The 23,285-nt window shown below is 33.0% G+C and overlaps 1 protein-coding gene across 1 annotated transcript; it reads left to right on the top strand.

The window, feature by feature from the left end:
- The first annotated feature begins 12,894 nt into the window (after positions 1-12,894).
- On the top strand, positions 12,895-13,941 carry LOC120190775 (VQ motif-containing protein 4-like). The gene has a single exon (XM_039193831.1). The coding sequence runs from the start codon at positions 12,976-12,978 to the stop codon at positions 13,726-13,728; it is 753 nt and encodes a 250-aa protein (XP_039049762.1). The 5' UTR covers positions 12,895-12,975; the 3' UTR covers positions 13,729-13,941.
- Positions 13,942-23,285: the final 9,344 nt, after the last annotated feature.

Genomic DNA, 23,285 nt, shown 5'->3' with positions numbered 1-23,285 from the left:
CAACCCTTGATAACATACCCAAAGAGATAGTTTTTATATGGCAATCATACAAGTTTGATTTCACGACAAAAGATCATTCACATCAAGACACCAGTTCAAGAATATTGAGAATCTATAACTAGTAATGGCAATTTGGCTAGAAACGAAAGTGCACTGCTATCCCTTTGCTTTCCTTTTGATTAATATGTGCCAGCAACAAATTATGTCAGACAGAACAGGTGGATTCAAAATGAACCACAAAAAAAAAAAAAAAGAGTTGCCATAATTTTTAGCATGCAAATATCAGGATGGCAGTGCTTCAATATCTTTGCGAGAAAGGGCATCACCACATGGCGCATGCTATATAATATAGGCATTTTCTTTTTCCTTTTTTCATGCAGCGAATAAGCTTAGACGGATATGTTGAGTTATTTGTCCTTTTTTTGTGAAGAAACGATAACGATGAGCGTTAGACAGATGCATTATGAGCTGTTGGGCCGTTATCGGGCCAGTCGATAATCTGTTAAGTTTGTTAGGATTGATATGTTTGTTTAGAGTTTTGCTAATTCTCTCAAACCTTGAAACACTAACCAAACAATAAAGGACATGAATATATATTATTTATTTAAAAGGATTTTGCTAACCATTGTGTAAAATCAATAAATTAACATAATTAATAAAAAATATTAAATATATTATATATATTTTAAACTCAAACCCATTAAAATTTAAAGATCCATATATCCAAACCCAACTAAAAAAATACAGATAGATCACAGGTTATCTAACAAAAATAAAAATACTCATACCTAAATGAAAAAAAAACATAAATCATAACTTATAACAAATTTCAATTGAGTTACATTAATTTAAAATAATTTAATTTAATTATTAACTGAATTAATTGTTTGAACACCGTTATGACCAAAAATCAAAATGATTTCCCTTCCATAGGTGACTTACTACATGATCATTCTGGAGTCTGTATCGGAGACATTTGTTGTTAGCAAATGCTCGGCACAGAGAGTAGTTTTCAATTTGTAGCCCTCGCCTTGTATAAAAACAACTATAAAAGTTAATAATGATCTCTCAATTTTAAAATATTATTTTATTTAATTTTTTGACTATTAAAAATTATAAAATGATCATTTGACTTTTCATATGTTCAAAGCTCGTTCTTTTCTGTTAGAAAAATGACTACGTCTTAATTGGACGTTAACCTGTTACCTGAGATATGATAAAATCTTATTCTAGAATCTCAAATGACTATACAATTAAAACAATTTTTGGATTAAATTTTATTATATCTTAGTCAACAAATTAACATTAAAAATAGACGATAATTTAATTTTTAACAAAAAGAGTCAAATTAGAACATACATATAATCAAGTGATCATTTCACAACTTTTTGTGTAGACACTCATTTTCGTCCACATATTTTTTTATTATATATATATATATATATGGTTTGCAAACGGTTTTTGAAAATACGTATATAATATATAATTTCTAAAAACATTTTGAAAATATATACAATATATAGTTTTTAAAATACTTTTGAAAGTTATTAAATATATGATTTTAAAACATTTTAGAAAATATATATAATATATAATTTTTAAAATCATTTTGAAAAACTTATATAATATATAGTTTTTAAAACTTATATAATATTGTTTTTGAAAATATTTTTTAAAAACTTATATAATATATAATTTTTAAAAAAACATTTTTGAAAATTATATAGTTTTTAAATTTTTTTTTTTGAAAATTATATATTTTTAAAAAAATATTTTTGAAAATTTATATATAATATATAGATTTTTAAAAGAACATTTTTAGAAATTTAAATTATATAGTTTTAAAAAAAAGAGATACTTTTTATATATTTATTATTATTATTATTATTATTATGTATTTACTTATCTTTATTTCTTTTTGTTTCAGGTCAATTGGTCCAATACAGTCATTATCCTGGTCCAAAACTGAGCCTGAACCAGCCCAGTAAATGTTAGGGTTTGGGAACCCTAAAAGAAAGCACAGGTGCCGCATAGTCAAGATATCAAAGGTCACCATGCGCCAACAACCAACAGAGCTAGTCAAGGGGCGGTTCAATGTCGCCGAGATTTCCGGCCGGGGAAATCGGGACTGACCCATCCCGAAATCATCGGCCAACGACAAGTTTGTTACCACAGCAATCGGAACTGACCAGCACCGGTGGGGATATAAATACTGTAACATCCTCAATATCGGGTCAGTGATTTAAGTGTAAGATTTTTAATAATGACCAAACTAAATAAATTGAAAAGTGAATGAATTAATTGAAAGATGTTGGTGTAGGATTGATTAATAAGTGAAGAAAAGTAAGAGGGTAAGGGTCATTGAGCAAATAAATAATAAAATAATAAATTGTGGGTATTACAATACCCATGTGAATGAATTGAAGAGATAAGTTCCATATTACTCATCCCCCTTTTCTCTTCATCTTCTTCCTCTTCAACGTGAAACCCAAGCTCAAGGTAAGAATCCGAACTTTGGTCGTTTCTTTGATTTTTAGCTTGGAAATTGAAGTTTGGATGTTATATAAGCTAAATCAAAGCTTATATGACATTAAAACAACAAGATAAATGTTTTAGAGATAGATTTGAAAAATGGGTTTTTAGATGAAATTTTGATATGGATGAGTTTTTGAAGTTTGAATAGATTTTGACTTGTCAGAGGTTAATTAAGGAATATAGAGTGTTAGAATTGATTAATAACATGTTTGGAATTTGGGTGATTATTGGTTTTAAGAATTTGAATGAAATATTGAAAATAATAAAGTGTTGAAATGATAGAAGTTAGTTAAAATGGTTGTAGTTAAGTTTGGTAGTATGGAAATGAACTTTGTAAAATTTAGTGAAGGGTTGATGATTTTCGGGCTTGAACAGTAAAATTTACAGATTTTGCAGAGGAACCGATATCCCTGGGGGGGAATCGATTCCCCCTAAAGGAAAAGTTGAGATTTAGTTCATTAAATTGTTTAAGCTGTTAGAGGTTAATTGCAAGGTTTAGGATTTTGATAATTGTCTCGAAAATTATGTCATGTAGATATCGAGCCTAAACGAGTTCCGGAACAAGGGACGAGTAAGATCGATCGAGGGAAAGGCAAAGAGATTTAGGTGAGTGCATATGCATATCATGATTAGAAATACATTCAGGTCTAGACTTGTGATAAGTCTAGATTTATATCTTGATACATGAATAATATATGACTTCTAAGTGTACATTATGATCATATGTCTATGTGATAAAGGTAAGAAGTTACATGTCTACGCGATATAAACTACGTGAAATGTAAAAGCCCATGTTATGTAGATGAGAACTATAGGTATAGTTGGCATGCCAAGAGTAGAGGGTCTACACGGTCTTTCAGGACAAAAATTCTACGTGGTCCTTCGGGACGTATATGTATTCTTTGGAGCATGTATGATGTCTTTTGAGACATGTACTTGATCATTGGTATATGTATATGATTCTTAAGGAATTTCTATGTGGTCCTTAGGGACATATTATATGGCACTACGGTGCAATTCTACATGGCACTTCGGTGCATCTCTACGCGGTCCTTCGGGGCAAATTCTAATTGGAACTTCGGTGCAAATTTATATGAGTTGTGGTGACAGCATAGTGCACAACCTCACAGTACTCACATACCTCGGGTTCTCAGTATTGTATCATGGGCTATTGAATCTATTGAACTTACGGAATTTATTATATGAATTTATGATGATTTTAAATTGAGAAGATTATTGGTAAGTACGAAGAACCAAGATTAGCAGAAATAGAAGTGACAAAAAAACAACACACTGTTAGAAGATCAGATCAGAAGTAATTACTAAAGTATGTATTTGATTGTGTATAATATGTTGTATGTAAGAAATATAATAAGTTGTAGTACTAACGCTCTGATCGACTTTTCTAATATTTTGAACATATTTATGTAAATGTAAATGTATAGTAATGAATGGTTAAATTTTTACGAGTTTTATGTACGTTTTACGGAAGTACTATAGCAGTACTGTAGCAGGGGAATCGATTCCCTGTAGCAGGGTACCGATTCCCTATTTGCATTCTGGAAAATTTGTGTAATCGGTACTATAGCAGGTTACTGTAGCAGTTACTATTCACGGTATTGTAGCAGATTGTTGTTCATGCGTATTTTAATGTACACAAATATGTTTTTGCCTAAAATTTTATTATAAACATAATTCAATAATTTATTATAGTACTTTCTTAAAATAAGTTTAAATGTTTTGTTATTTTGTAAGGAAAAATGTTTTAAAAATGCAATGTGACATCTCAGACTCGTATTCGGATCGGGTACGGGTCGGGGTGTTACATTTAATGGTATCAGAGCTAAGGTTTAGTCGATTCTCGGCATAAACCGGAGTCTAGAGTGTCGTATAATATATACATACCAACAAATAGTGAAAACTTATGATCTGATGGAATAGTAAGTATGTTGTTTTGCTAATAGAATTATATGGTTGTATTTTTATAGATGTCCGGACAAGGTAGTTCTAAGAATGAAGCGGGAGATGATAGACCCGCTGAAAGCAGTAATTCACCTGCCCTGGCCAGGCATAGTGAAGAACAAACACCTTCTGGAGTGCTTGTAGCTGATCAAGATGTGTTCTTTTGAACATTAGATGCAATATTGACGCGTTTCCAACCTCCTATTCCATCAACTCCCAGAGTAAATGTAGCAAAGGAGTTGAGAGGATTAGGAGCTCCCGAATTTAAGGGAGAAGCCGAGGAAGGTCCGATTGCAGCGGATCTTTGGCTGAATGATTTGAAAATCATGTTAGATGGTCTTCACTGTTCTGAAGTAGAGAAGCTGGATGGAGTTGTGTCATTACTAAGGGGTCAAGCGAGGATATGGTGGATGAACGTCACCATGAGAATGTCAAGTGACCAGTTGACGTGGTCTCTGTTCTTGGAGGAATTTAAACACAAGTATATTGGAGATCAATTCATCAGACAAATGAAGCAGGAGTTTATGAATTTGAAGCAAATGAATCGCTCCATATACGAATATGAATGTGAATTTAATAAGCTGAGTCGGTTTTCTTCAGAGCTTATGGCTACAGAAAAAGATACTTGTGAATGGTTTGTGGAGGGCTTGCACCCTAGATTGAAAGAGATGCTGATAGTATTGAACTTGTCCTCATTCCAAGAGGTGATTAATCGTGCTAAAGCTCTTGAAAGAGCTCAAAATGAGAGATTTGGGGACCCAAAAGTTCAAACATCTAAGAGGATAGGTATTTTTTCAAGCACATCACTACCAAAAAGAGGAAGAGATTCAAGATTCCGACCTCAAGCTAGATCAGAAGCAATTGCATCTTCTGCTAGAGGAGCAAGTCAGATGAGAGCTCGACAGACACAATCAGTAGGATCTGGTATTGGGAGATCCACTCTAGGTCAAGCAAGACAGTGTCAGCATTGTGTGAAAAATCATTTTGGAATATGTCGAATGGCTTCTGGAGTCTGTTTTCGATGCGGTGAAGCCAGACATTTCATTTGGGATTGCCTATTAATGGTTGGTGAGTCTACACCACCTGAAAGAAATGTTTCTGCCTCATAAAGAGGACGAGGAAAAGGTAGAGGAAGGAATCAATCTGAATCCTCTACACAACCTGAAATTCGCTCCACTGCACGACTATACTTTTTAAAATCAAGTGACGACCGTGATGATCCCGATATTATAGCAGGTAGTTTCTAGCTGTATGATAAATTAGTATTGGTGTTGATTGATCCGGGTTCCAATTATTCTTATATTACCAGTAAATTAGTAAATAAATTGAGAATTCCATTAGAGGCTACGAGTAATGAGGTGATAGTAACTAAACCTTTAGGGCATAGTGCTCGGGTAAACAAGGTTTGTAAGGGGTGTCCTCTAAAGATTCAGGGAATTGAATTTTCTACTAATCTGATGGAACTACCTTTTGAGGAATTCGAAGTGATTCTGGGAATGGATTGGTTGTTTCGTTATTATGGAAATGTTGATTGTAGATTAAAAAAGGTAAACCTGAAGAGTCCAGAAGGGATATAAGTAAATGTGATTAGTGAAAGAATTAATCCTTTAACAAATGTAATATCGGTAATGGCAGCAAAGAAGTTGATGCTACAAGGATGTCAAGGTTTTCTTGCAAATGTAGTAAATACAAGAGTTAAAGAGGAAGGGTTAGATGAGGTTCCGATAGTCGAAGAATTTCCTGATGTGTTCCTTGCTGAGTTACCAGGATTACCTCCAGATAGAGAGGTAGAGTTTCAAATTGAAGTTATGCCGAGAACAACTCCTATTGCAATGGCACCTTATCGTATGGCTCCGAAAGAATTGCAGGAATTAAAGAAGCAATTGCAAGAGTTGCTAGAAAAGAGATTTATTAGACCAAGTGTCTCACCATGGGGAGCTCCGGTTTTGTTTGTCAAAAAGAAAGATTGTTCAATGCGTCTTTGCATTGATTATAGGCAACTCAATAAAGTGACCATCAAGAATAAGTATCCCCTTCCCCGAATTGATGATTTATTTGATCAGTTAAAGGGAGCTTCAGTGTTCTTGAAAATTGATTTACGTTCTGGTTATCATCAATTAAAGATTCAAGACAAGGATATTCCAAAGACGACATTTAGAACGAGATATGGTCACTATGAGTTTATCGTGATGCCATTTGGAGTTACGAATGCACCAGCTGCTTTCATGGTGTGTAATTGAATTCAAGGGATCGTGGGAAAGATATTTGCCACTTGCCGAATTTGCTTACAACAATAGTTACCAATCCAGTATCAAGATGGCACCCTATGAGGCTTTATATGGAAGAAGATGTCGTACGCCATTAAACTGGTATGAACTCAAAGATCGAAGTGTTCTTGGTCCGAATTTGATTCAAGATATGGAAGAGAAAGTTCGAGAAATTCAACATAATCTCAAAGTAGCATTTGATTGACAAAAGTCCTATTCTGATCTCAAAAGAAAAGAAATTGAATTTGAAGTTAGAGAAAAAATTTTCTTAAAAGTTTCTCCTTGGAAGAAAGTATTACGATTCGGTCAGAAAGGAAAATTGAGTCTTAGATTTATTGGGCCTTATGAGATTGTAAAGAGAGTAGGACCTGTGGTATATCAGCTAGCTTTACCCCCTGAGATGGAAAAGATACATGACGTCTTTCACGTTTCAATGCTTCGAAGATATAGATCTGATCCCTCTCATATCGTGACACCAGAAAAGATTGAGGTTCGACCTGACTTGACTTATGAGGAAGAACCTATTCAAATATTAGCTCACGAAGTGAAACAACTAAGGAATAAGACTATTCCTTTGGTCAAAGTTCTATGGAGAAATCACAAAATAGAGGAAGCAACGTGGGAGCGTGAAGAAGATATACGATATCAGTATCCTCATTTGTTCGTGCAATGAAAATTCGAGGACTAATTTTCTTAAGGGAGGGAGATTTGTAACATCCTCAATATCGGGTCAGTGATTTAAGTGTAAGATTTTTAATTCAATGACCAAACTAAATAAATTGAAAAGTGAAGGAATTAATTGAAAGATGTTGGTGTAGGATTGATTAATAAGTGAAGAAGAAGTAAGAGGGTAAAAGGGTCATTGAGCAAATAAAATAATAAAATAATAAATTGTGGGTATTATAATACCCATGTGAATGAATTGAAGAGATAAGTTCCAGATTACTCATCCCCCTTTTCTTTTCATCTTCTTCTTCTTCAACGTGAAACCCAAGCTCAAGGTAAGAATTCGAACTTTGGTCGTTTCATTGATTTTTAGCTTGAAAATTGAAGTTTGGATGTTATATAAGCTAAATGAAAGCTTATATGACATTAAAACAACAAGATAAATGTTTTAGAGATAGATTTGAAAAATGGGTTTTTAGATGAAATTTTGATATGGATGAGTTTTTTGAAGTTTGAATAAGATTTTTGACTTGTCAAGAGGTTAATTAAGGAATATAGAGTGTTAAAATTGATTAATAACATGTTTGGAATTTGGGTATGATTATTGGTTTTAAGAATTTGAATGAAATATTGAAAATAATAATAAAGTGTTGAAATGATAGAAGTTAGTTAAAATGGTTGTAGTTAAGTTTGGTAGTATGAAATGAACTTTGTATGAGAAAATTTAGTGAAAGGTTGATGATTTTCGAGCTTGAACAGTAAAATTTACAGATTTTACAGAGGGAACCGATTCCCCCTAAAGGAAGAGTTGAGATTTAGTTCATTAAATTTGTTTAAGCTGTTAGGGGTTAATTTCAAGGTTTAGGATTTTGATAATTGTCTCGAAAATTATGTTCATGTAGATATCGAGCCTAAACGAGTTCCGGAACAAGGGACGAGTAAGATCGATCGAGGGAAAGGCAAAGAGATTTAGGTGAGTGTATATGCATATCATGATTATAGAAATACATTCAGGTCTAGACTTGTGATAAGTCTAGATTTTATATCTTGATACATGAATAATAATATGACTTCTAAGTGTACATTACTATGATCATATGTTATGTGTGTTATATGCATTGTTTTACCTGATTTATGTATTACAAGAAAATGTGAAAACAATTATGCAACATGGAGTTATATGATTACATGAAAAGATGATATGCGCTATGTGATAAAGGTAAGAAGTTACATGTCTATGCGATATAAACTACGTGAAATGTAAAAGCCCATGTTATGTAGATGAGAACTATAGGTATAGTTGGCATGCCAAGAGTAGAGGGTCTACGCGGTCTTTCAGGACAAAAATTCTACGTGGCCCTTCGGGACGTATATGTATTCTTTAGAGCATGTATGATGTCTTTTGAGACATGTACTTGATCCTTGGTATATGTATATGATTCTTAAGGAATTTCTATGTGGTCCTTAGGGACATATTATATGGCACTACGATGCAATTCTACGTGACACTTCGGTGCATCTCTACGCGGTCCTTCGGGGCAAATTCTACGTGGCACTTCGGTGCAAATTTATATGAGCTGTGGTGACAGCATAGTGCACAACCTCACAGTACTCACATACCTCGGGTTCTTAGTATTGTATAATGGTCTATTGAATCTATTGAACTTACGAAATTTATTATATGAATTTATGATGATTAAATTGAGAAGATTATTGGTAAGGTACATTGTTATGTAGCTTACATTGATTGCATAGATGTTTTCGTTACGTTTTATTTTATTATAGCATCATTGTTATTATTATTGTGCCTCACTAAGTCTATGACTTAGCGTGTAAGCGATTTACACGTAGGTACGAATAACCAAGATTAGCAGAAATAGAAGTGGCAAAAACAACAACACTGTTAGAAGATCAGATCAGAAGTAATTACTAAAGTATGTATTTTGATTGTGGATAATATGTTGGTATGTAAGAAATATAATAAGTTGTTAGTACTAACGCTCTGATCGACTTTTTCTAATATTTTGAACATATTTATGTAAATGTAAATGTATAGTAATGAATGTTTAAATTTTTACGAGTTTTATGTACGTTTTACGGAAGTACTGTAGTAGTATTGTAGCAGGGTACCGATTCCTTATTTGCATTCTAGAAAATTTGTGTAATCGGTACTGTAGCAGGTTACTGTAGAAGTTACTATTCACAGCAATGTAGCAGATTGTTGTTCATGCGTATTTTAATGTACACAAATACGTTTTTGCCTAAAATTTTTATTATAAACATAATTCAATAATTTATTATAGTACTTTCTTAAAATAAGTTCAAATATTTTGTTATTTTGTAAGGAAAAATGTTTTAAAAATGCAATGTGACATCTCGGACTCGTATTCGGATCGGGTACGGGTCGGGGTGTTACAAATACCCTACCACAGATCAACAGTAGAGACACGAAGAACCATCGAACATTGCTAGAAAACGAGGACGATTAATGGAGAGAGCCACAAAAATCAACCAAACATCATCAAACCAAGATACCAACAGAGAACCCACGAAGAAAACAAAAACACAACCAAAGATCGAGCCACAACCCAAGGCCAGAACACCACACGAACCACAACAAAAAAATAGTAACACCGAACCACAACAAATCACAAACAAACCCGTGACAACATATAACCAAGCCATCAGAGAAAGAGTAAAAAGATCCTCACCGCCGTGTAAAGCGTTGGGAACACCAACGTTCATCGATTTTTCGGGTTATTTCTGAAAGGTAATTCCTAGATCTACGGTTGACGGTTGCCGGTCGTTGGTCGACGTCTCCCCGGTGGAGACACTCTAGAGAGAAGTCAGAGCTTCTCTCTCCTAGAGAGAGAAGCAAATATTGGAAAATGAGAGTGAATGGCCTTAGAAGGCTGAGTTTTGGGGTTTAAATAACCCTCTCCATATAACGTTGTTTCGGAGAGGGGGTTTATGAGTAATTTAATAGCAGTTAAATACCACAATCGGTCCCTTTAAGTCTTCTGGTGTTTTATTTTTGCCATTTAAATTTATTTTCCATTATTTTAATTCGGGACTTGAATTTATTATTTTCACATTTTGATCCCTATTGATTGATTTATTTGTTTATTATTATTTATTTTCTTATTTTTAACCCTTTTTATATTTTTAAATTTTTTTCTCATTATTATTATTATTATTATTATTTTATTTATCTATTTAATTCATTTTATTATTGTTATATTTTATTTTTTTCTCTTTTCTTCAATTTTTATTTATTTTTATTTTGGCTTATCTTTTTATTTTTTTTCTTATTTTTACTTTCTCATTTTTTTCTTTTCTTTAATTCTTTTTCCTTTTGATATTTTTTTCTATTTTCTTTTTCTCCACTGATTTATTATTTTATTTAATTATTTATTTATTTATCTATTTATTTATTTATTATTAGTATTATTTTTTCCTTGGCTTTATTTAATATTTATTTATTTTTTTTGTAACACTTTGACATTTTTTTAGAAGAATTTCAATCAAATCAAAGGTAAGCAATTCAAATCGATTTTTTAAATTGCAATTGAAATTTTTTAATTTTCACAATTAAAGGCAATCGATAAATTAATTGGTACCGAAAGGGCGGTTCAAAATTGCTAATTCTTCCTTGACCGTAACCGACTCTCGGACCCGACACGTTTCTGGTACAACACAAATCAGATAAGATGGTGTTCGATCCACCTAAATTCATTTTAAATGATCGATGACGACTTAAATTCATTTAATCTAAATCGAAACATAATTTCGAATACAACCGAAATACAGTCGGAACAATCAGTACCCTAAAAGGAATAGATTATAAAAAAAACATACGTGTTCAGACAAAGGGACACTTTAAGTCAAGCCCTCATAAAACTTTGATTGAAACTCTCTTCTGGTCCCAGCCCTTTCGTCTGAAATTCCAACACCACCAATATCATGTTACCACCTGCCTTTAACTCTATTTTGATTCCGCACTCTCGCTTTTTGAGCGTGTTTTCAGATACCACTAATTATTATGATGGACGACTCAATATGATGATTGGGCAAATACAAATATTGGTCAAAGCTGTTTTTATTTTTAATTTTAAACGATATTACGGTCACTTAATTGCTGCGAATTCAAATAAACGAATCAAATCCATTTTCATTTTTGAAAACATTATTGGCAATATAATGTAAAACAGGGAAACATAGGTAAATGTGTAAAGAAACCGATGATGATATTAGTAATAAAAATGTGAGAAATAGATTAGTTTCGAAAATATATTAAATATATTTTAAATTTTAAAATCAGTGATAAAAATGATTGTTAATGATATGTTTGGCAATATAAGGGTCTGTTTGTTTCACGTAAAACGTTTTCAGGAAAATATTTTTCTCATTTTCCAGTGTTTGGTTGGAGGAAAACTGATTGGTCAACGTTAAACATTTTCCTGGTCAACATAATTTCCTATGCGTTTTCTAGAAAATGACTTAAGGTCTGATTTTCCGTAAGTCATTTTCCGAACTTTTCACTTCAAAAAATAAATACTCAAAATAATAATTTTATTTTATGAATTTAATATTAATTAAATATTTTACTATCATTTTAATCAAAATATTAATTATTAAAATATTTAAAATATATTTATTAATATTTCTAATAATATATTATTATATTTTTAATATTATAATAAAATAATCATTTATATTATAATAATATAATATAAGATATTATATTTTTATTTTAATAATATATAATAAATTATTAATAAAAGTTATATTATTTATTAATTTCATAGAAATAATAATATTAAATTATTAATAATGAGTAATATTATTTATATATTTAATATTAATATAATACTATTTTAATAAAGATATTTAAAATACACTAATTAAAATTTTTAAAATATAATATAACACTATTACTTTGATAAATAATTAATATAATTTATAATATTTTTATTTTAATAAAATATACCAATATTATTATTTTTTATTAATAAAATTATAAAAATAGTATTTTAATTATAAATAAGTTATTTTAATATTTAAAAATAATAATATTAAGTTTTATGATAAATAATATTATTTATTATATTTAATATTTCTAATAAATAATTTTTAAAATAATTTATCAATTAATAAAATAAAAAATTAAATAATATATTCTAAACATAAACGTTTTTAAAAAAAAAATATTTTTAATAAAACAAACTAAGCCAAAGTATAAAAAATAAAAGACTCATACATGTGAGAGTGTTAGTCATGGGTAATAAGTTTGTTGATATTAATGACGGGAGCGCGTAAGCAGCAGAACCATAAATGGAGGGAACGGGTAATAGATGGAAGGAAAAAGACCCAAAAGTCCCCACCAAAACATTTCATACCAAACTAGGATCAAAGTACCAAAAACTCTTCCTGTTCTCATCCAATCCCTCAGTCTGTTCTTAACCTCTTTCCTTCTCAATTTCCATTTTTTCTTTCATCTCTTTCCTTCCTAAGATTAAACGCCCAACCCCCACAAAATATCTAAATGGAAACCTCTCCGAGGCTGAGCTCCAATCACAGTTTCCTTCCATCTCCCAAAAGCCTCAGCCCCAACAGCAGCACTAGCAGCACAAGCAGCAGCAGCAACAACAACACCGGTCCACCACCGCCAACTCCGCCGTCTCAACACCCCAGACCCATCACCAGACCTGAACCCGCTAACCCCTATCCGACAACCTTCGTCCAAGCCGACACTTCATCTTTCAAGCAAGTCGTCCAGATGCTCACCGGATCTTCCGAGGCGGCCAAGCTAGCTTCTTCCACCAAACCAACTCCTTCCCCTCTGTCCGAACCGAACCCGAAAACACATATCCCACCCATCAAATCCATTCCAAAAAACAAGCAGAATTCTGGGTTTAGGCTTTACGAACGAAGGAGCTCTCTCAAGAACCTCAAAATCAACCCGTTGAACCCGGCTTTCAACTCCAACAATTCCGGGTTTTCGCCTCGGAAACCCGAAATAATCTCTCCTAGCATTCTTGACTTCCCTTCTTTGGCTCTTAGCCCGGTTACTCCTTTGATATCCGACCCGTTTGACCGATCTGGAGCTGGAAATTACCCGAATTGTGCCAATAATAATGCGAAACTAGATAAGGAAGCTGAAGAGAAGGCAATTAAAGAGAAGGGTTTTTATTTGCATCCATCACCGGCATCTACGCCGCGGGAATCTGAGCTTAGGCTTCTCCCACTTTTTCCAGTTACTTCACCTCGAGTTTCAGGTTCTTCTACTTCTTCTTAAACAAAAATAAATCCACCTCTTTTAGTTTTCGCTTCTTTTTTTTTGATATTATTGTAAGAGTTTTACATATTGTTGGGGCACTTAAGATTAGGAATTGGAAAGGAAGGGGAAAGAAACGAGACAGGATTTGTAATGTTGGTTGTCGGATATTTTCAAAGGAATGAAGATAAAAATCTTTGCTTCAATTGTAAAACTGCATGCTTTGTTTGACTTGATTTTTATTGTGGTTGGAAGCTTGGAAATTTTAAGACTTTTGAGTGAAAGAAAACAAACATAAATGAAAATTCGAGACTTCAGTGGTTAATGTATGTGGTGGATGACTGTGAACTCAACTGAAAGGGTGAATCAGTGATTTTTTTTAAAGGTTTTCTCAAGCAGCTCTTGTCAATTTCTTTACCTATCAATAAATGCAAAAGTTAAAAAAGTGATCGAGTCTTGGATCCAAAATCAGCTCCTTTTGCTTGTAAAGACATTAATAAACATCGTAACAAGTGCATAACAGAGAATAGAGATGCCATCATCGAGAGAGAGCGAGTGTTGAAATTGAAAAAAAAAAGAGTTTTGTTTGAATCAAATCAAATGGCGAAAGCAGCTTTGAGGCTAGCTGGCATTAAAAGGAGTATATAAATGGGCAAGGAATCTTGACTCTTTCTTGCTTTTCCTTTTGAGAGGCAGTCATTTCTATGTGCTTTTTTTATTCTTTAATTATAACTTTCTACTTCTAAATACTGTTGTCTTTTAATATATATTTGTTTTCTAGGCTCTACTGACCTTGTGCAGATCCACTATAATGAGTCATACGGGAAAAATGTGTAATTGTTGGGATATAAAACCTGTTCCATTCGATCTTTGCCATTTCATGAAAACTTTTAATGAATTTTAAAAGTTACAACTTATAGTGGACTTGTGATTTTTTGTCATAAAGGGGTGTCAGTTGATGTATGTGGGTGGTGGGGTATAACATTTTCAAAAAGAAAAAAAAGGTAATAAATCTATTGGGCTTGTTGACCAATTTGGTACCAATTTCAGCCACACAAGGGCATTTTATCAAGACAATGAACTCAAAAGGACCCACATGGATAAGGTGTGGAGGGAGAGGGAAAGGGAAAGGGAAAGGGCAATGACCCCATTTTAATTTTCCTTTGAGTTGTCTGAGTCATAGGGTACTTTTAATATTTACAAGAAAACTCTGAATTGTTTTAAAAGCAATCATACAAAGGAAGTTCCTCTTTCTTTGAATCTTGCACTCAAACATTGTTTCAAGTCCCTACCTTTGTTGACTAAAAGGATAAATAAAATAAAAAGAGTCCAGAAGAAAAAGCAGAAAACATGGTGTGGGAGTCACCTGTTTTTGTCTTAGGGTTGTTTGTTTTACGTGACTCTGGTATTGGTTTCAACTTTGAACAAGTATTATTCATACAGTGGGGCGGTTGGTGGGTCATCTAATTTTGAATCTTCCATGTGCACTGTTCCTACACATTTTTCGTAGTTATATTATATCAGATCAAGCTCAGCCCTTTCCCCCAGGTTATCACTTGATTCATTAATTCCACAGTGAATCAGTTTCCCTTGTATTATTAAAGATAGATTTTAGTGTTCAAATTGAAGCGTCATCAAATTTGTTTGTGGCAAAGCAGATGTCCAGAATTAGAATGTTGAAGATGTATTCAACATTTGTTACAAAAATGAAGTTTGAAACCTGAAAGACAATACTGACGAAATCATGGCCCAAATTAGCACACACTAAAGATGATAAGGATACGTATGACTTCACATAACCTGCAGAAATGTATTACGCTGAATTTCTGTTATTTCGGATGTTTCAATCACGCTTAGGCTTAATAAGCCGGCACAAAACAGTTTTATTTGTTTAGTTTATAAATCGTTTTAACTGATAAAATCTTTGAGGTAAAATAAGTCGTTTTGAATAATTTTTTTTTTCAATCATTAGCATACTTACAAGAGATTTCTAAATGAGATCTGAGCATTTATGAGTTGAGATATTTTTTTAGAAATCGATCGATTGTTAATTATATTTTCAACACATTTTGAAACGTTTCAATAGAAACTAATGGACTTAAGCAAGGATGGAGTCAAGATAATAGTTCAAGGGAGAAAAAGTATAATTAATCAAAGAAAATGTGAAGGGAAAAAAATAAAATAAACTAAAATTAGAAGGTCTAATTTAATATTTACTCATATATTTTTTAATAAAAAATAGGGAGATAGTAACACCGAAATGAAGCATAACTTCATTCTAAAACTCAAGTATATTCATTTTAGTAAAGACAACACGGGTAAAAATCTTTATATGTGATTAATACAAGACGTTTATCATGCTCTTGATTTGAAGATCATGTGTTCAATTGTGTGACTATGAGTATTTTATATTCTTCTTCATTGTCTAGGTTACTGAGTGCATGATTCTTCATTGTCTAGGTTACTGAGTGCATGATCCTTAGAAAATTAATTATTTCAAGCTAGTCATGTGTTTATCTAAGACATAACATTAGAAAGGGATTCTCATATCTTATGTATCCTCCATCTTTACATTCTTTGTTTTTTAATCCTTTCATCCATTCTTTTCTTCTACATTTTCGTTATTGTTATTTGATCTAAGAATAGAAAGAGAACCATACATTTCAAACTTCAGAGGTGTCTATTACTTTAAAAATTACATAAAATAGGAGGAATATGTTGACAGGTAATTTTCTTTCTACGACTACGACAAGAAAGAAAAGGTATATGGATTGGAGAAAGCTATTTGAAATTTCAAAAGGGCACGACCTATAATTTTATCCTTCGAAGATTCGCGATGGGTCTCCGGTGATTCAACCTCCGCCTGAGGTTTTTAAAGATGGGATTGCGGAGTGGAAGCTTTCCTTAGTGTGGCAATTCCTCGGGCCACCTCCGAATTACGCCTCAATGCAAAGAATTATCGAATCCATGTGGAAAAAAGCTTTGAATGGTAGTCGGGTTCAGATCAGTAAAGCATGTAACAACCTTTTCATCTTTTCTTTTAATTCGAATGTTGCTAGAGATTGGGTGTTAGAACATGGACCTTGGCATATCTTCAACAAACCTTTAATTCTTAGGAGTTGGGAACCTAATCTGAAAAAGCTTAATTTTGACCTAACAAAAATCCAGTTTGGGTTCACCTATTCAATGTGCTTTTAGAACTCTACTCTCGAGCTAGTCTTAGTCATATTGCAAGTGTCATTGGAGTTCCCCTCTCCATGGACTCTGTTACAGCAGCCAAAACAGGGTTATAATTTGCAAAAATCTGCATAGAAATTGGGCCAAATGATAAAATACCTGAGTATGTAGAGGTTGTCTTAAATGATGGGTCTGTTACTTCAGTATTTGTTGAAATCCCTTGGTTACTACCAAGTTGTAGGATCTGTAAAGTGTTTGGGCATACTGAGAAGAGCTGTAAAGATCATAAACATTATGCCCAACCTACTACACAAGTATGGAAAAGGAAAGAAACTCCACAAAGTACAAATTATTGAGTTAATCGATCGATGAAATCGGCCAAGAGGGGGGTGAATTGGCAATTTAAAAATTGGTGGAAGTTTTTGCAGAAAATTGAAAATAATTGCACAGCGATTTAGAGTGGTTCGACTTTCTCAACCAAAGTCTACGTCCACTTCCTTAGCTATCCACACTAAGGATTTTCCAACAAATTCACTAATTTGTTCTTTCTTTTGAGACCAAAGAGATAACCTTACAACTCCCTCAAGATTATACCCCAATTCTTGAGAACACTCTTTCTCAAAGAGAAGATTACAAATTCGCAAACTTACAAGGAAAAACCTCACAAGGTAAATGTGTTTTCACAATTATAGAACAAAGAAAAGAACACTAAAAAATGAATACAATTGAGTACAAGAAGTGTTTTTGAAAGCAAAATGAATATTGAATGAAAAATAGGCTTGAATTGCTCAAACAATGAGTTTGATGCTTTCTCTTTGATTCTCTCTTGATTCTAGTTGCTTGTTGTTTCTTATTTTTGATCAATGGCTTCTAAGCTTGTTTAAATACACCTTCAAATGATTCTGAATGTTGGGAATGCTTAGTGGAGTCAATAGAGCCGTTTAAGTGTGAAAACAATTAATTAAAGCAGTTGGGAGTGTTAGTGCATCAATGCATACCCACGGTGCATCGGTGCATCAGTGTAAAATTCAAATATTTTGACCGTTAGAACCTTAGTGCATCGGTGCACTAAGAGTGCATCGATGCATAAAATGCATTCGATGTTTCAAAATAGCCAGAGTGCATCGATACATGGCTAGTGCATCGATGCATCAAATGCACTGAGTGTATCGATGCATGGTATGTGCATCGATGCATAAAATGCATTCGATGTTCAATTTAATTCATGGTACATCGATGCATGGATTGGAACATCGGTGCATCACTTTGAAAAATTGATTTTAGGCTTGATTTTGGTTCAAAATACTTTGTGAAAATTGTTTCAAAAATAGTTTAAGTATAAAACACAATTTTACACATTTAGTAAGGTTTGAAATTGGTCTTGAAAGACTTGGAGTAATAATTTGATATTCGATTAATTAACCAAATATTCTTAGAAAATCATTTGTAAAATCTTAAAATTCATTTAAACTTAATTTGTTATATCGAAACATCAAAATGTTTTCAACACAAATACAATAGAACCTTCAGTAGGAGGAATTGAGATGTTACAAGAAAATTTGCCTTATGCTAACAACACTAGTGAGGAGCTGAACTCAAATGAAGTTGGTACTAACTCTGATAACAATAATACTCCCACTGATCAAATGGATTATGCTGATAAAGAAACTACATTAGTCCCCGACCCTACTATTTCTTTAGTGGAGGTTAATAACCCCGAACCTCTTTTATTAAAACGGGAAAGAGGAAGGCCTACAAGAGACATTTCGAAATATGTACTTGATGGATCAAGAAACAAGTTCGAAATCCTATCAACAGTCGAAGATTCACCTTCTGTTCCTAATGATGTTCAACCTAAGAAAAGAGCAGCTTCTAAAGCTGTTGCTAATCTTGTGAATGAACTAAAAGCAAAAAAGAATGATCATTTAGAGAAAGTAAAATATGTTGAAGTGGGAGTTAAAGTGGATGTTACTTCCTCTCCTTCTCAATGATTGTGGGGTTTTGGAATATAAGAGGACTCAATAGTCCTCTTAAACAAAGTGGTGTTCTTAAGAGAGCTACTCTTACAAATGTTGATGTTTTTTGCCTCTTGGAAATTATAGTTAAAACTAGTAATGTTTCTTTCATTCTTGATACAAAGTTTGAGAACTGGAATGTTTGTAATAACTACAACTTTGCTGAGAATAGAAGGATTTGGATCCTCTGGAAGAAACGCATTGATTTCTCTGTTATCCATATGTATGATCAGTGTATCACTATTAAAGGTCAATATCTTAGTATTCTTGTGATCATCACTGCTATATATGGCAATAATGATGGTGATTTGAGAAGACAACTTTGACAGCATCTTCATGAAGTGAGCAGTCAGCATGTCAACCTTCCTTGGATTCTGGGAGGAGATTTTAATGTTATACTCAATTCGAATGAAAGCTCTAATTCTGCCATGTTGGGTCATTTTCTTACCTCAGACATGAAGGAGTTCCAAGATGCTATGTTTGACTTGGAATTTCTTGATCACCCTTATTATGACCCTACCTTCACCTGGAGCAACAAACAACAAGAATCATATCTAGCAAAAAATCTTGATATGGTCTTAGTTAATCCTCTGTGGTTTAGTACTTTTCCTAAATCCCATGTGGAATTCCTTGCTCCTGGAATTTCTGACCACTGTTAGCAATTGCTTGGCTATCTAAAGAGGTTCATGTTGATCATCCTAAGCCTTTCAAATTTTTTAACTTTTGGATCCATCACTCTGAATTCATAAACGTAGTAAGTCAATCCTGGCAATCTTCTTCCCAGGGCAATCCTATGTAGCAGTTTTTCTTCAAACTTAAACGCCTTAAAACCTGTTTGAAAGCCCTAAACCAAAATCATTATAGCAACATCTCTGCTCATGTTAAGCAAAAGAAACTGGAGCTTGAGGAACAACATATCAGATCATTAAATTTTGCAGATTCTTTCCAAAAAGAACTCCAATTGCAAAATGAGCTTCATCTCCTTGAAGAAGTCGAGAACATGTTTTTAAGATAGAAAATGAAGATTCAATGGCTTAATCATGGCGATAAATGTACTAAATTTTCCACTATGTAGTTGCTACTAAAACCGAGAGGGACACTATTCGAGTGCTTAGTGATAACCAAGGGAAAAGATCATAATCTTATAAGGATATGGCTGCAGAAGTGTTACGGTTCTTTACAAACCTGATTGGGACTAAAAATTCTAAGGTAAAAGCATGCGATCCGAACACTTTAAAAGAACTGCTCCAATACTCTTTGCCTTTGGAAATCTCAAATGATCTTGTCAAGGAGGTCACAAGAGATGAGATTAAAGATGCTATCTTTTCTCAAGGCAACGATAAAGCTCCAGGTCATGATGTCTACACTCCATATTTTTTCAAGAAAGTATGGCCTATTATTGGAGATGATATGGCGGCAACTATTACTCACTTCTTTAGAAAATCTTATATACAGCCTACTGCTTTTAATGCCACTTGTATTACTTTGGTGCCTAAAATTCCAAATCCAAGCAAGGTGAAGGATTTTAGGCCCATTTCTTGTTGTTCGGTGGTCTATAAAGCTGTTTCTAAAATGTTGGTCAAACGATTGCCATCTCTGTTTCCTGAAATTATTTCTTTTAACCAAACTGCTTTTGTTAAAGGAAAGAACATAGTAGACAACACTCTTCTTGCACAGGAGCTTGTCAAAGGGTATGAAAGGAAGACAATATCCTCAAGATGTTCACTGAAAATTGATCTCCATAAAGCTTTCGATTCTTTGCATTGGGATTTTATCTTTGCTACTCTCATTGCTATTGGTCTTCCTGTCACTTTCATTAAGTGGGTTGAAGCTTGTTTCACTACTGCTCGTTACTCTATATCATCTAATGGAAGTCTAGTTGGGCTCTTCAAATGTGCTAGAGGATTAAGGCAAGGCGACCCTATCTCTCCACTTCTTTTTGTACTTTCTATGAATGTCATTTCTAGTATTCTTAACAAGGCTGCTATTAGAGGTATTTTTGGCTTCCACCCAAGATGTAAAAAATTGGGTTAACTCATCTTACCTTTGCAGATTACTTGCTTATTTTTTGTCGAGGGAATGTTGAATCTGTTGTGGGGGTAATTAGTGTTCTTGATCACTTCTACGAAATCTCTGGCCTTAAGCTTAATGCACAAAAATGTGAATTCTTCACTGCTGGAATTCCCCATAGGAAAATTGAAGAAATCAAGCAGATTACAGGTTTTAACCATGGTTGTTTACCTGTTAGATACTTGGGTGTTCCACTAGTTTCTAGGAAACTTTTGGAAAAAAACTGTGTAACACTTATTGATAATATTAGAGACCGTCTTCACAAATGGTCTAGAAGACATTTGAGCTATGCTGGTAGACTTGAGCTAATTAAAACTGTTCTGCAGAGTATTACTAATTTCTGGTGTATGCAGTTAATCTTTCCTCAATATGTGCTTAATCGAATCGAGCAATTATGTTCAAGGCTTTTATGGAAATATTCTGATAAAGCTGCTACTAGTGCAAGAGTTAGTTGGGATAAGCTTTGCCTCTCGAAATCTGAAGGGTGTCTTGGTCTTAAAGACATAAAGTCTTGAAATAAATCTTGTATTTTGCATTTGATTAGGAAAATCCTTGCGGGTGATGGTTCGTTATGGATTACATGGATTAAAACTTATGTTATCAAAAATTCTAATTTTTGGATCATGGAGGTTGGGATCAATACAAGCTGGAGCTTTCAAAAACTGCTAAGTATGAGGCCTCAAGCTGCCTTTGTTTTTGCTTCTGAAGCACAATCAATCAAAGACATATGGCACCTAATTCGAAACAAAAGGACAAGGTTACTTGGCATAAGCTGATATGATTTCCTCTTCATGTTCCTAAGTACAATATTATTACTTGGATGGCTTTCCTTGACAGATTACAAACCAAAGATAGGTTGATTCGAATGGGGTTCAATATTGATGGTAGTTGTGTGCTTTGTAATGATTCGATGGAAACTAGAGATCACTTGTTTCTCCACTGTACTTTGGCAAATTTGATATGGAGCTCTTTTTTGAATCTAAATGGCATTTGCAGAGGATCTTGTTCGTGGGGTACTCACATTTCGTGGGCTTTTGCTTCATGGAAAGAAAAATCATTGCTAACTACTATCATGAAGCTAGCTTGGAATACTTTTACTTACACTATTTGGGAGGAGATGAACAAAAGAATTTACCTAGGACGCTCAAGAAATGTTAATGACTTACTCCTTGCTATTAAAGATTATGTTGCTATTCAACTAAGGGGTAGGGAAATTAATAGAAATGACTATGTCAATAGTACACTTTGTAATCAATAGGGTATAGATTATTGATGTTTTGTTTTTTGATGTATATAGCTTGTAAGTATTGGTATTTTTGTATGAACAGACTGTAATTTTGAAGCAGTTTCTTGCTCTTTTGGATATTAAAATTGATTGATTTATCCAAAAAAATTATAATAATTAAATTTTAAAAATAAATTATTCATAGAAAAACAAATAAAGATTAAATTTAAACAATGATTATGAGATTCATATGAAAAATAGATAAAGATTTTCGATAAAGCAAAATAGGAAAGGCAATAAAAGTTATTATTAGTAATCGCCAATAGTTTGTTTTGAATTATTACCTAATTAAAATGATTCATAGTCTTTAGACAATAATTTCCCCCAAAACCTTTCTTCTCCACCAAGAAGACTACTTTTACCATATATTCAATTTTTAATAAAAAAACCTAAAAATTAAAGAAATAAAAAATCAAACTTCCATTTAATCCTCTTTATTACATAAGAAAAATATACGCTTTTTTTCATTTTTTAAAAATAAAATTTCTATACTTTTTCCATTTGATAAAAGTAGAAAAAAATAAAGTTAAAAACTATTTTTCAATACTTAATTAGAATTAAATAGTATAAAAATAAAAATAATTTTTATTGAATTTATTTCAAAATCTTGATTTTACTTAATGCATGAGTGTCTTATCCCATTTCACTAATAGGGTTTAGGGGTCCACCACACGATTTCCTTGAGGTTCCTCGCATGGCCTCCTAAGTTTACACATAGAAAAACTATAAGAGCAAAAAAGGGGGGGACTTTCTCAGATTCTTCAGAAAAAGCCAAATTTGTTTGTTAGCGGCCAATTTAATTAATTCAATTTTAGTTCTCCTTTGCTTTTTGCATGGCACTGTCACTCGCTGCTTAGTTAGCTTACCTCTGGGTATCCAATATCCATCTTCCTCTCTCTCCTTCCCATACGTTTCTTTATTTCTTTTTCTGCTCTTTGATTTTCTCAACCCCTTCCGATTTCTCATTTGGGTACCCTTGTTTTCATCTTTTCTTTATTTCTGTACTCGCAGAGTAATGCCCATTCATGTTT

The sequence above is a fragment of the Hibiscus syriacus genome, unplaced genomic scaffold, assembly GCF_006381635.1.
Source record: "Hibiscus syriacus cultivar Baekdansim isolate YM2019G1 unplaced genomic scaffold, ASM638163v2 tig00116962_pilon, whole genome shotgun sequence".
Taxonomy (NCBI): domain Eukaryota; kingdom Viridiplantae; phylum Streptophyta; class Magnoliopsida; order Malvales; family Malvaceae; genus Hibiscus; species Hibiscus syriacus.
The sequence above is the reverse complement of the archived record's forward strand: the minus strand, read 5'-3'. Positions and strand labels throughout refer to the sequence as shown.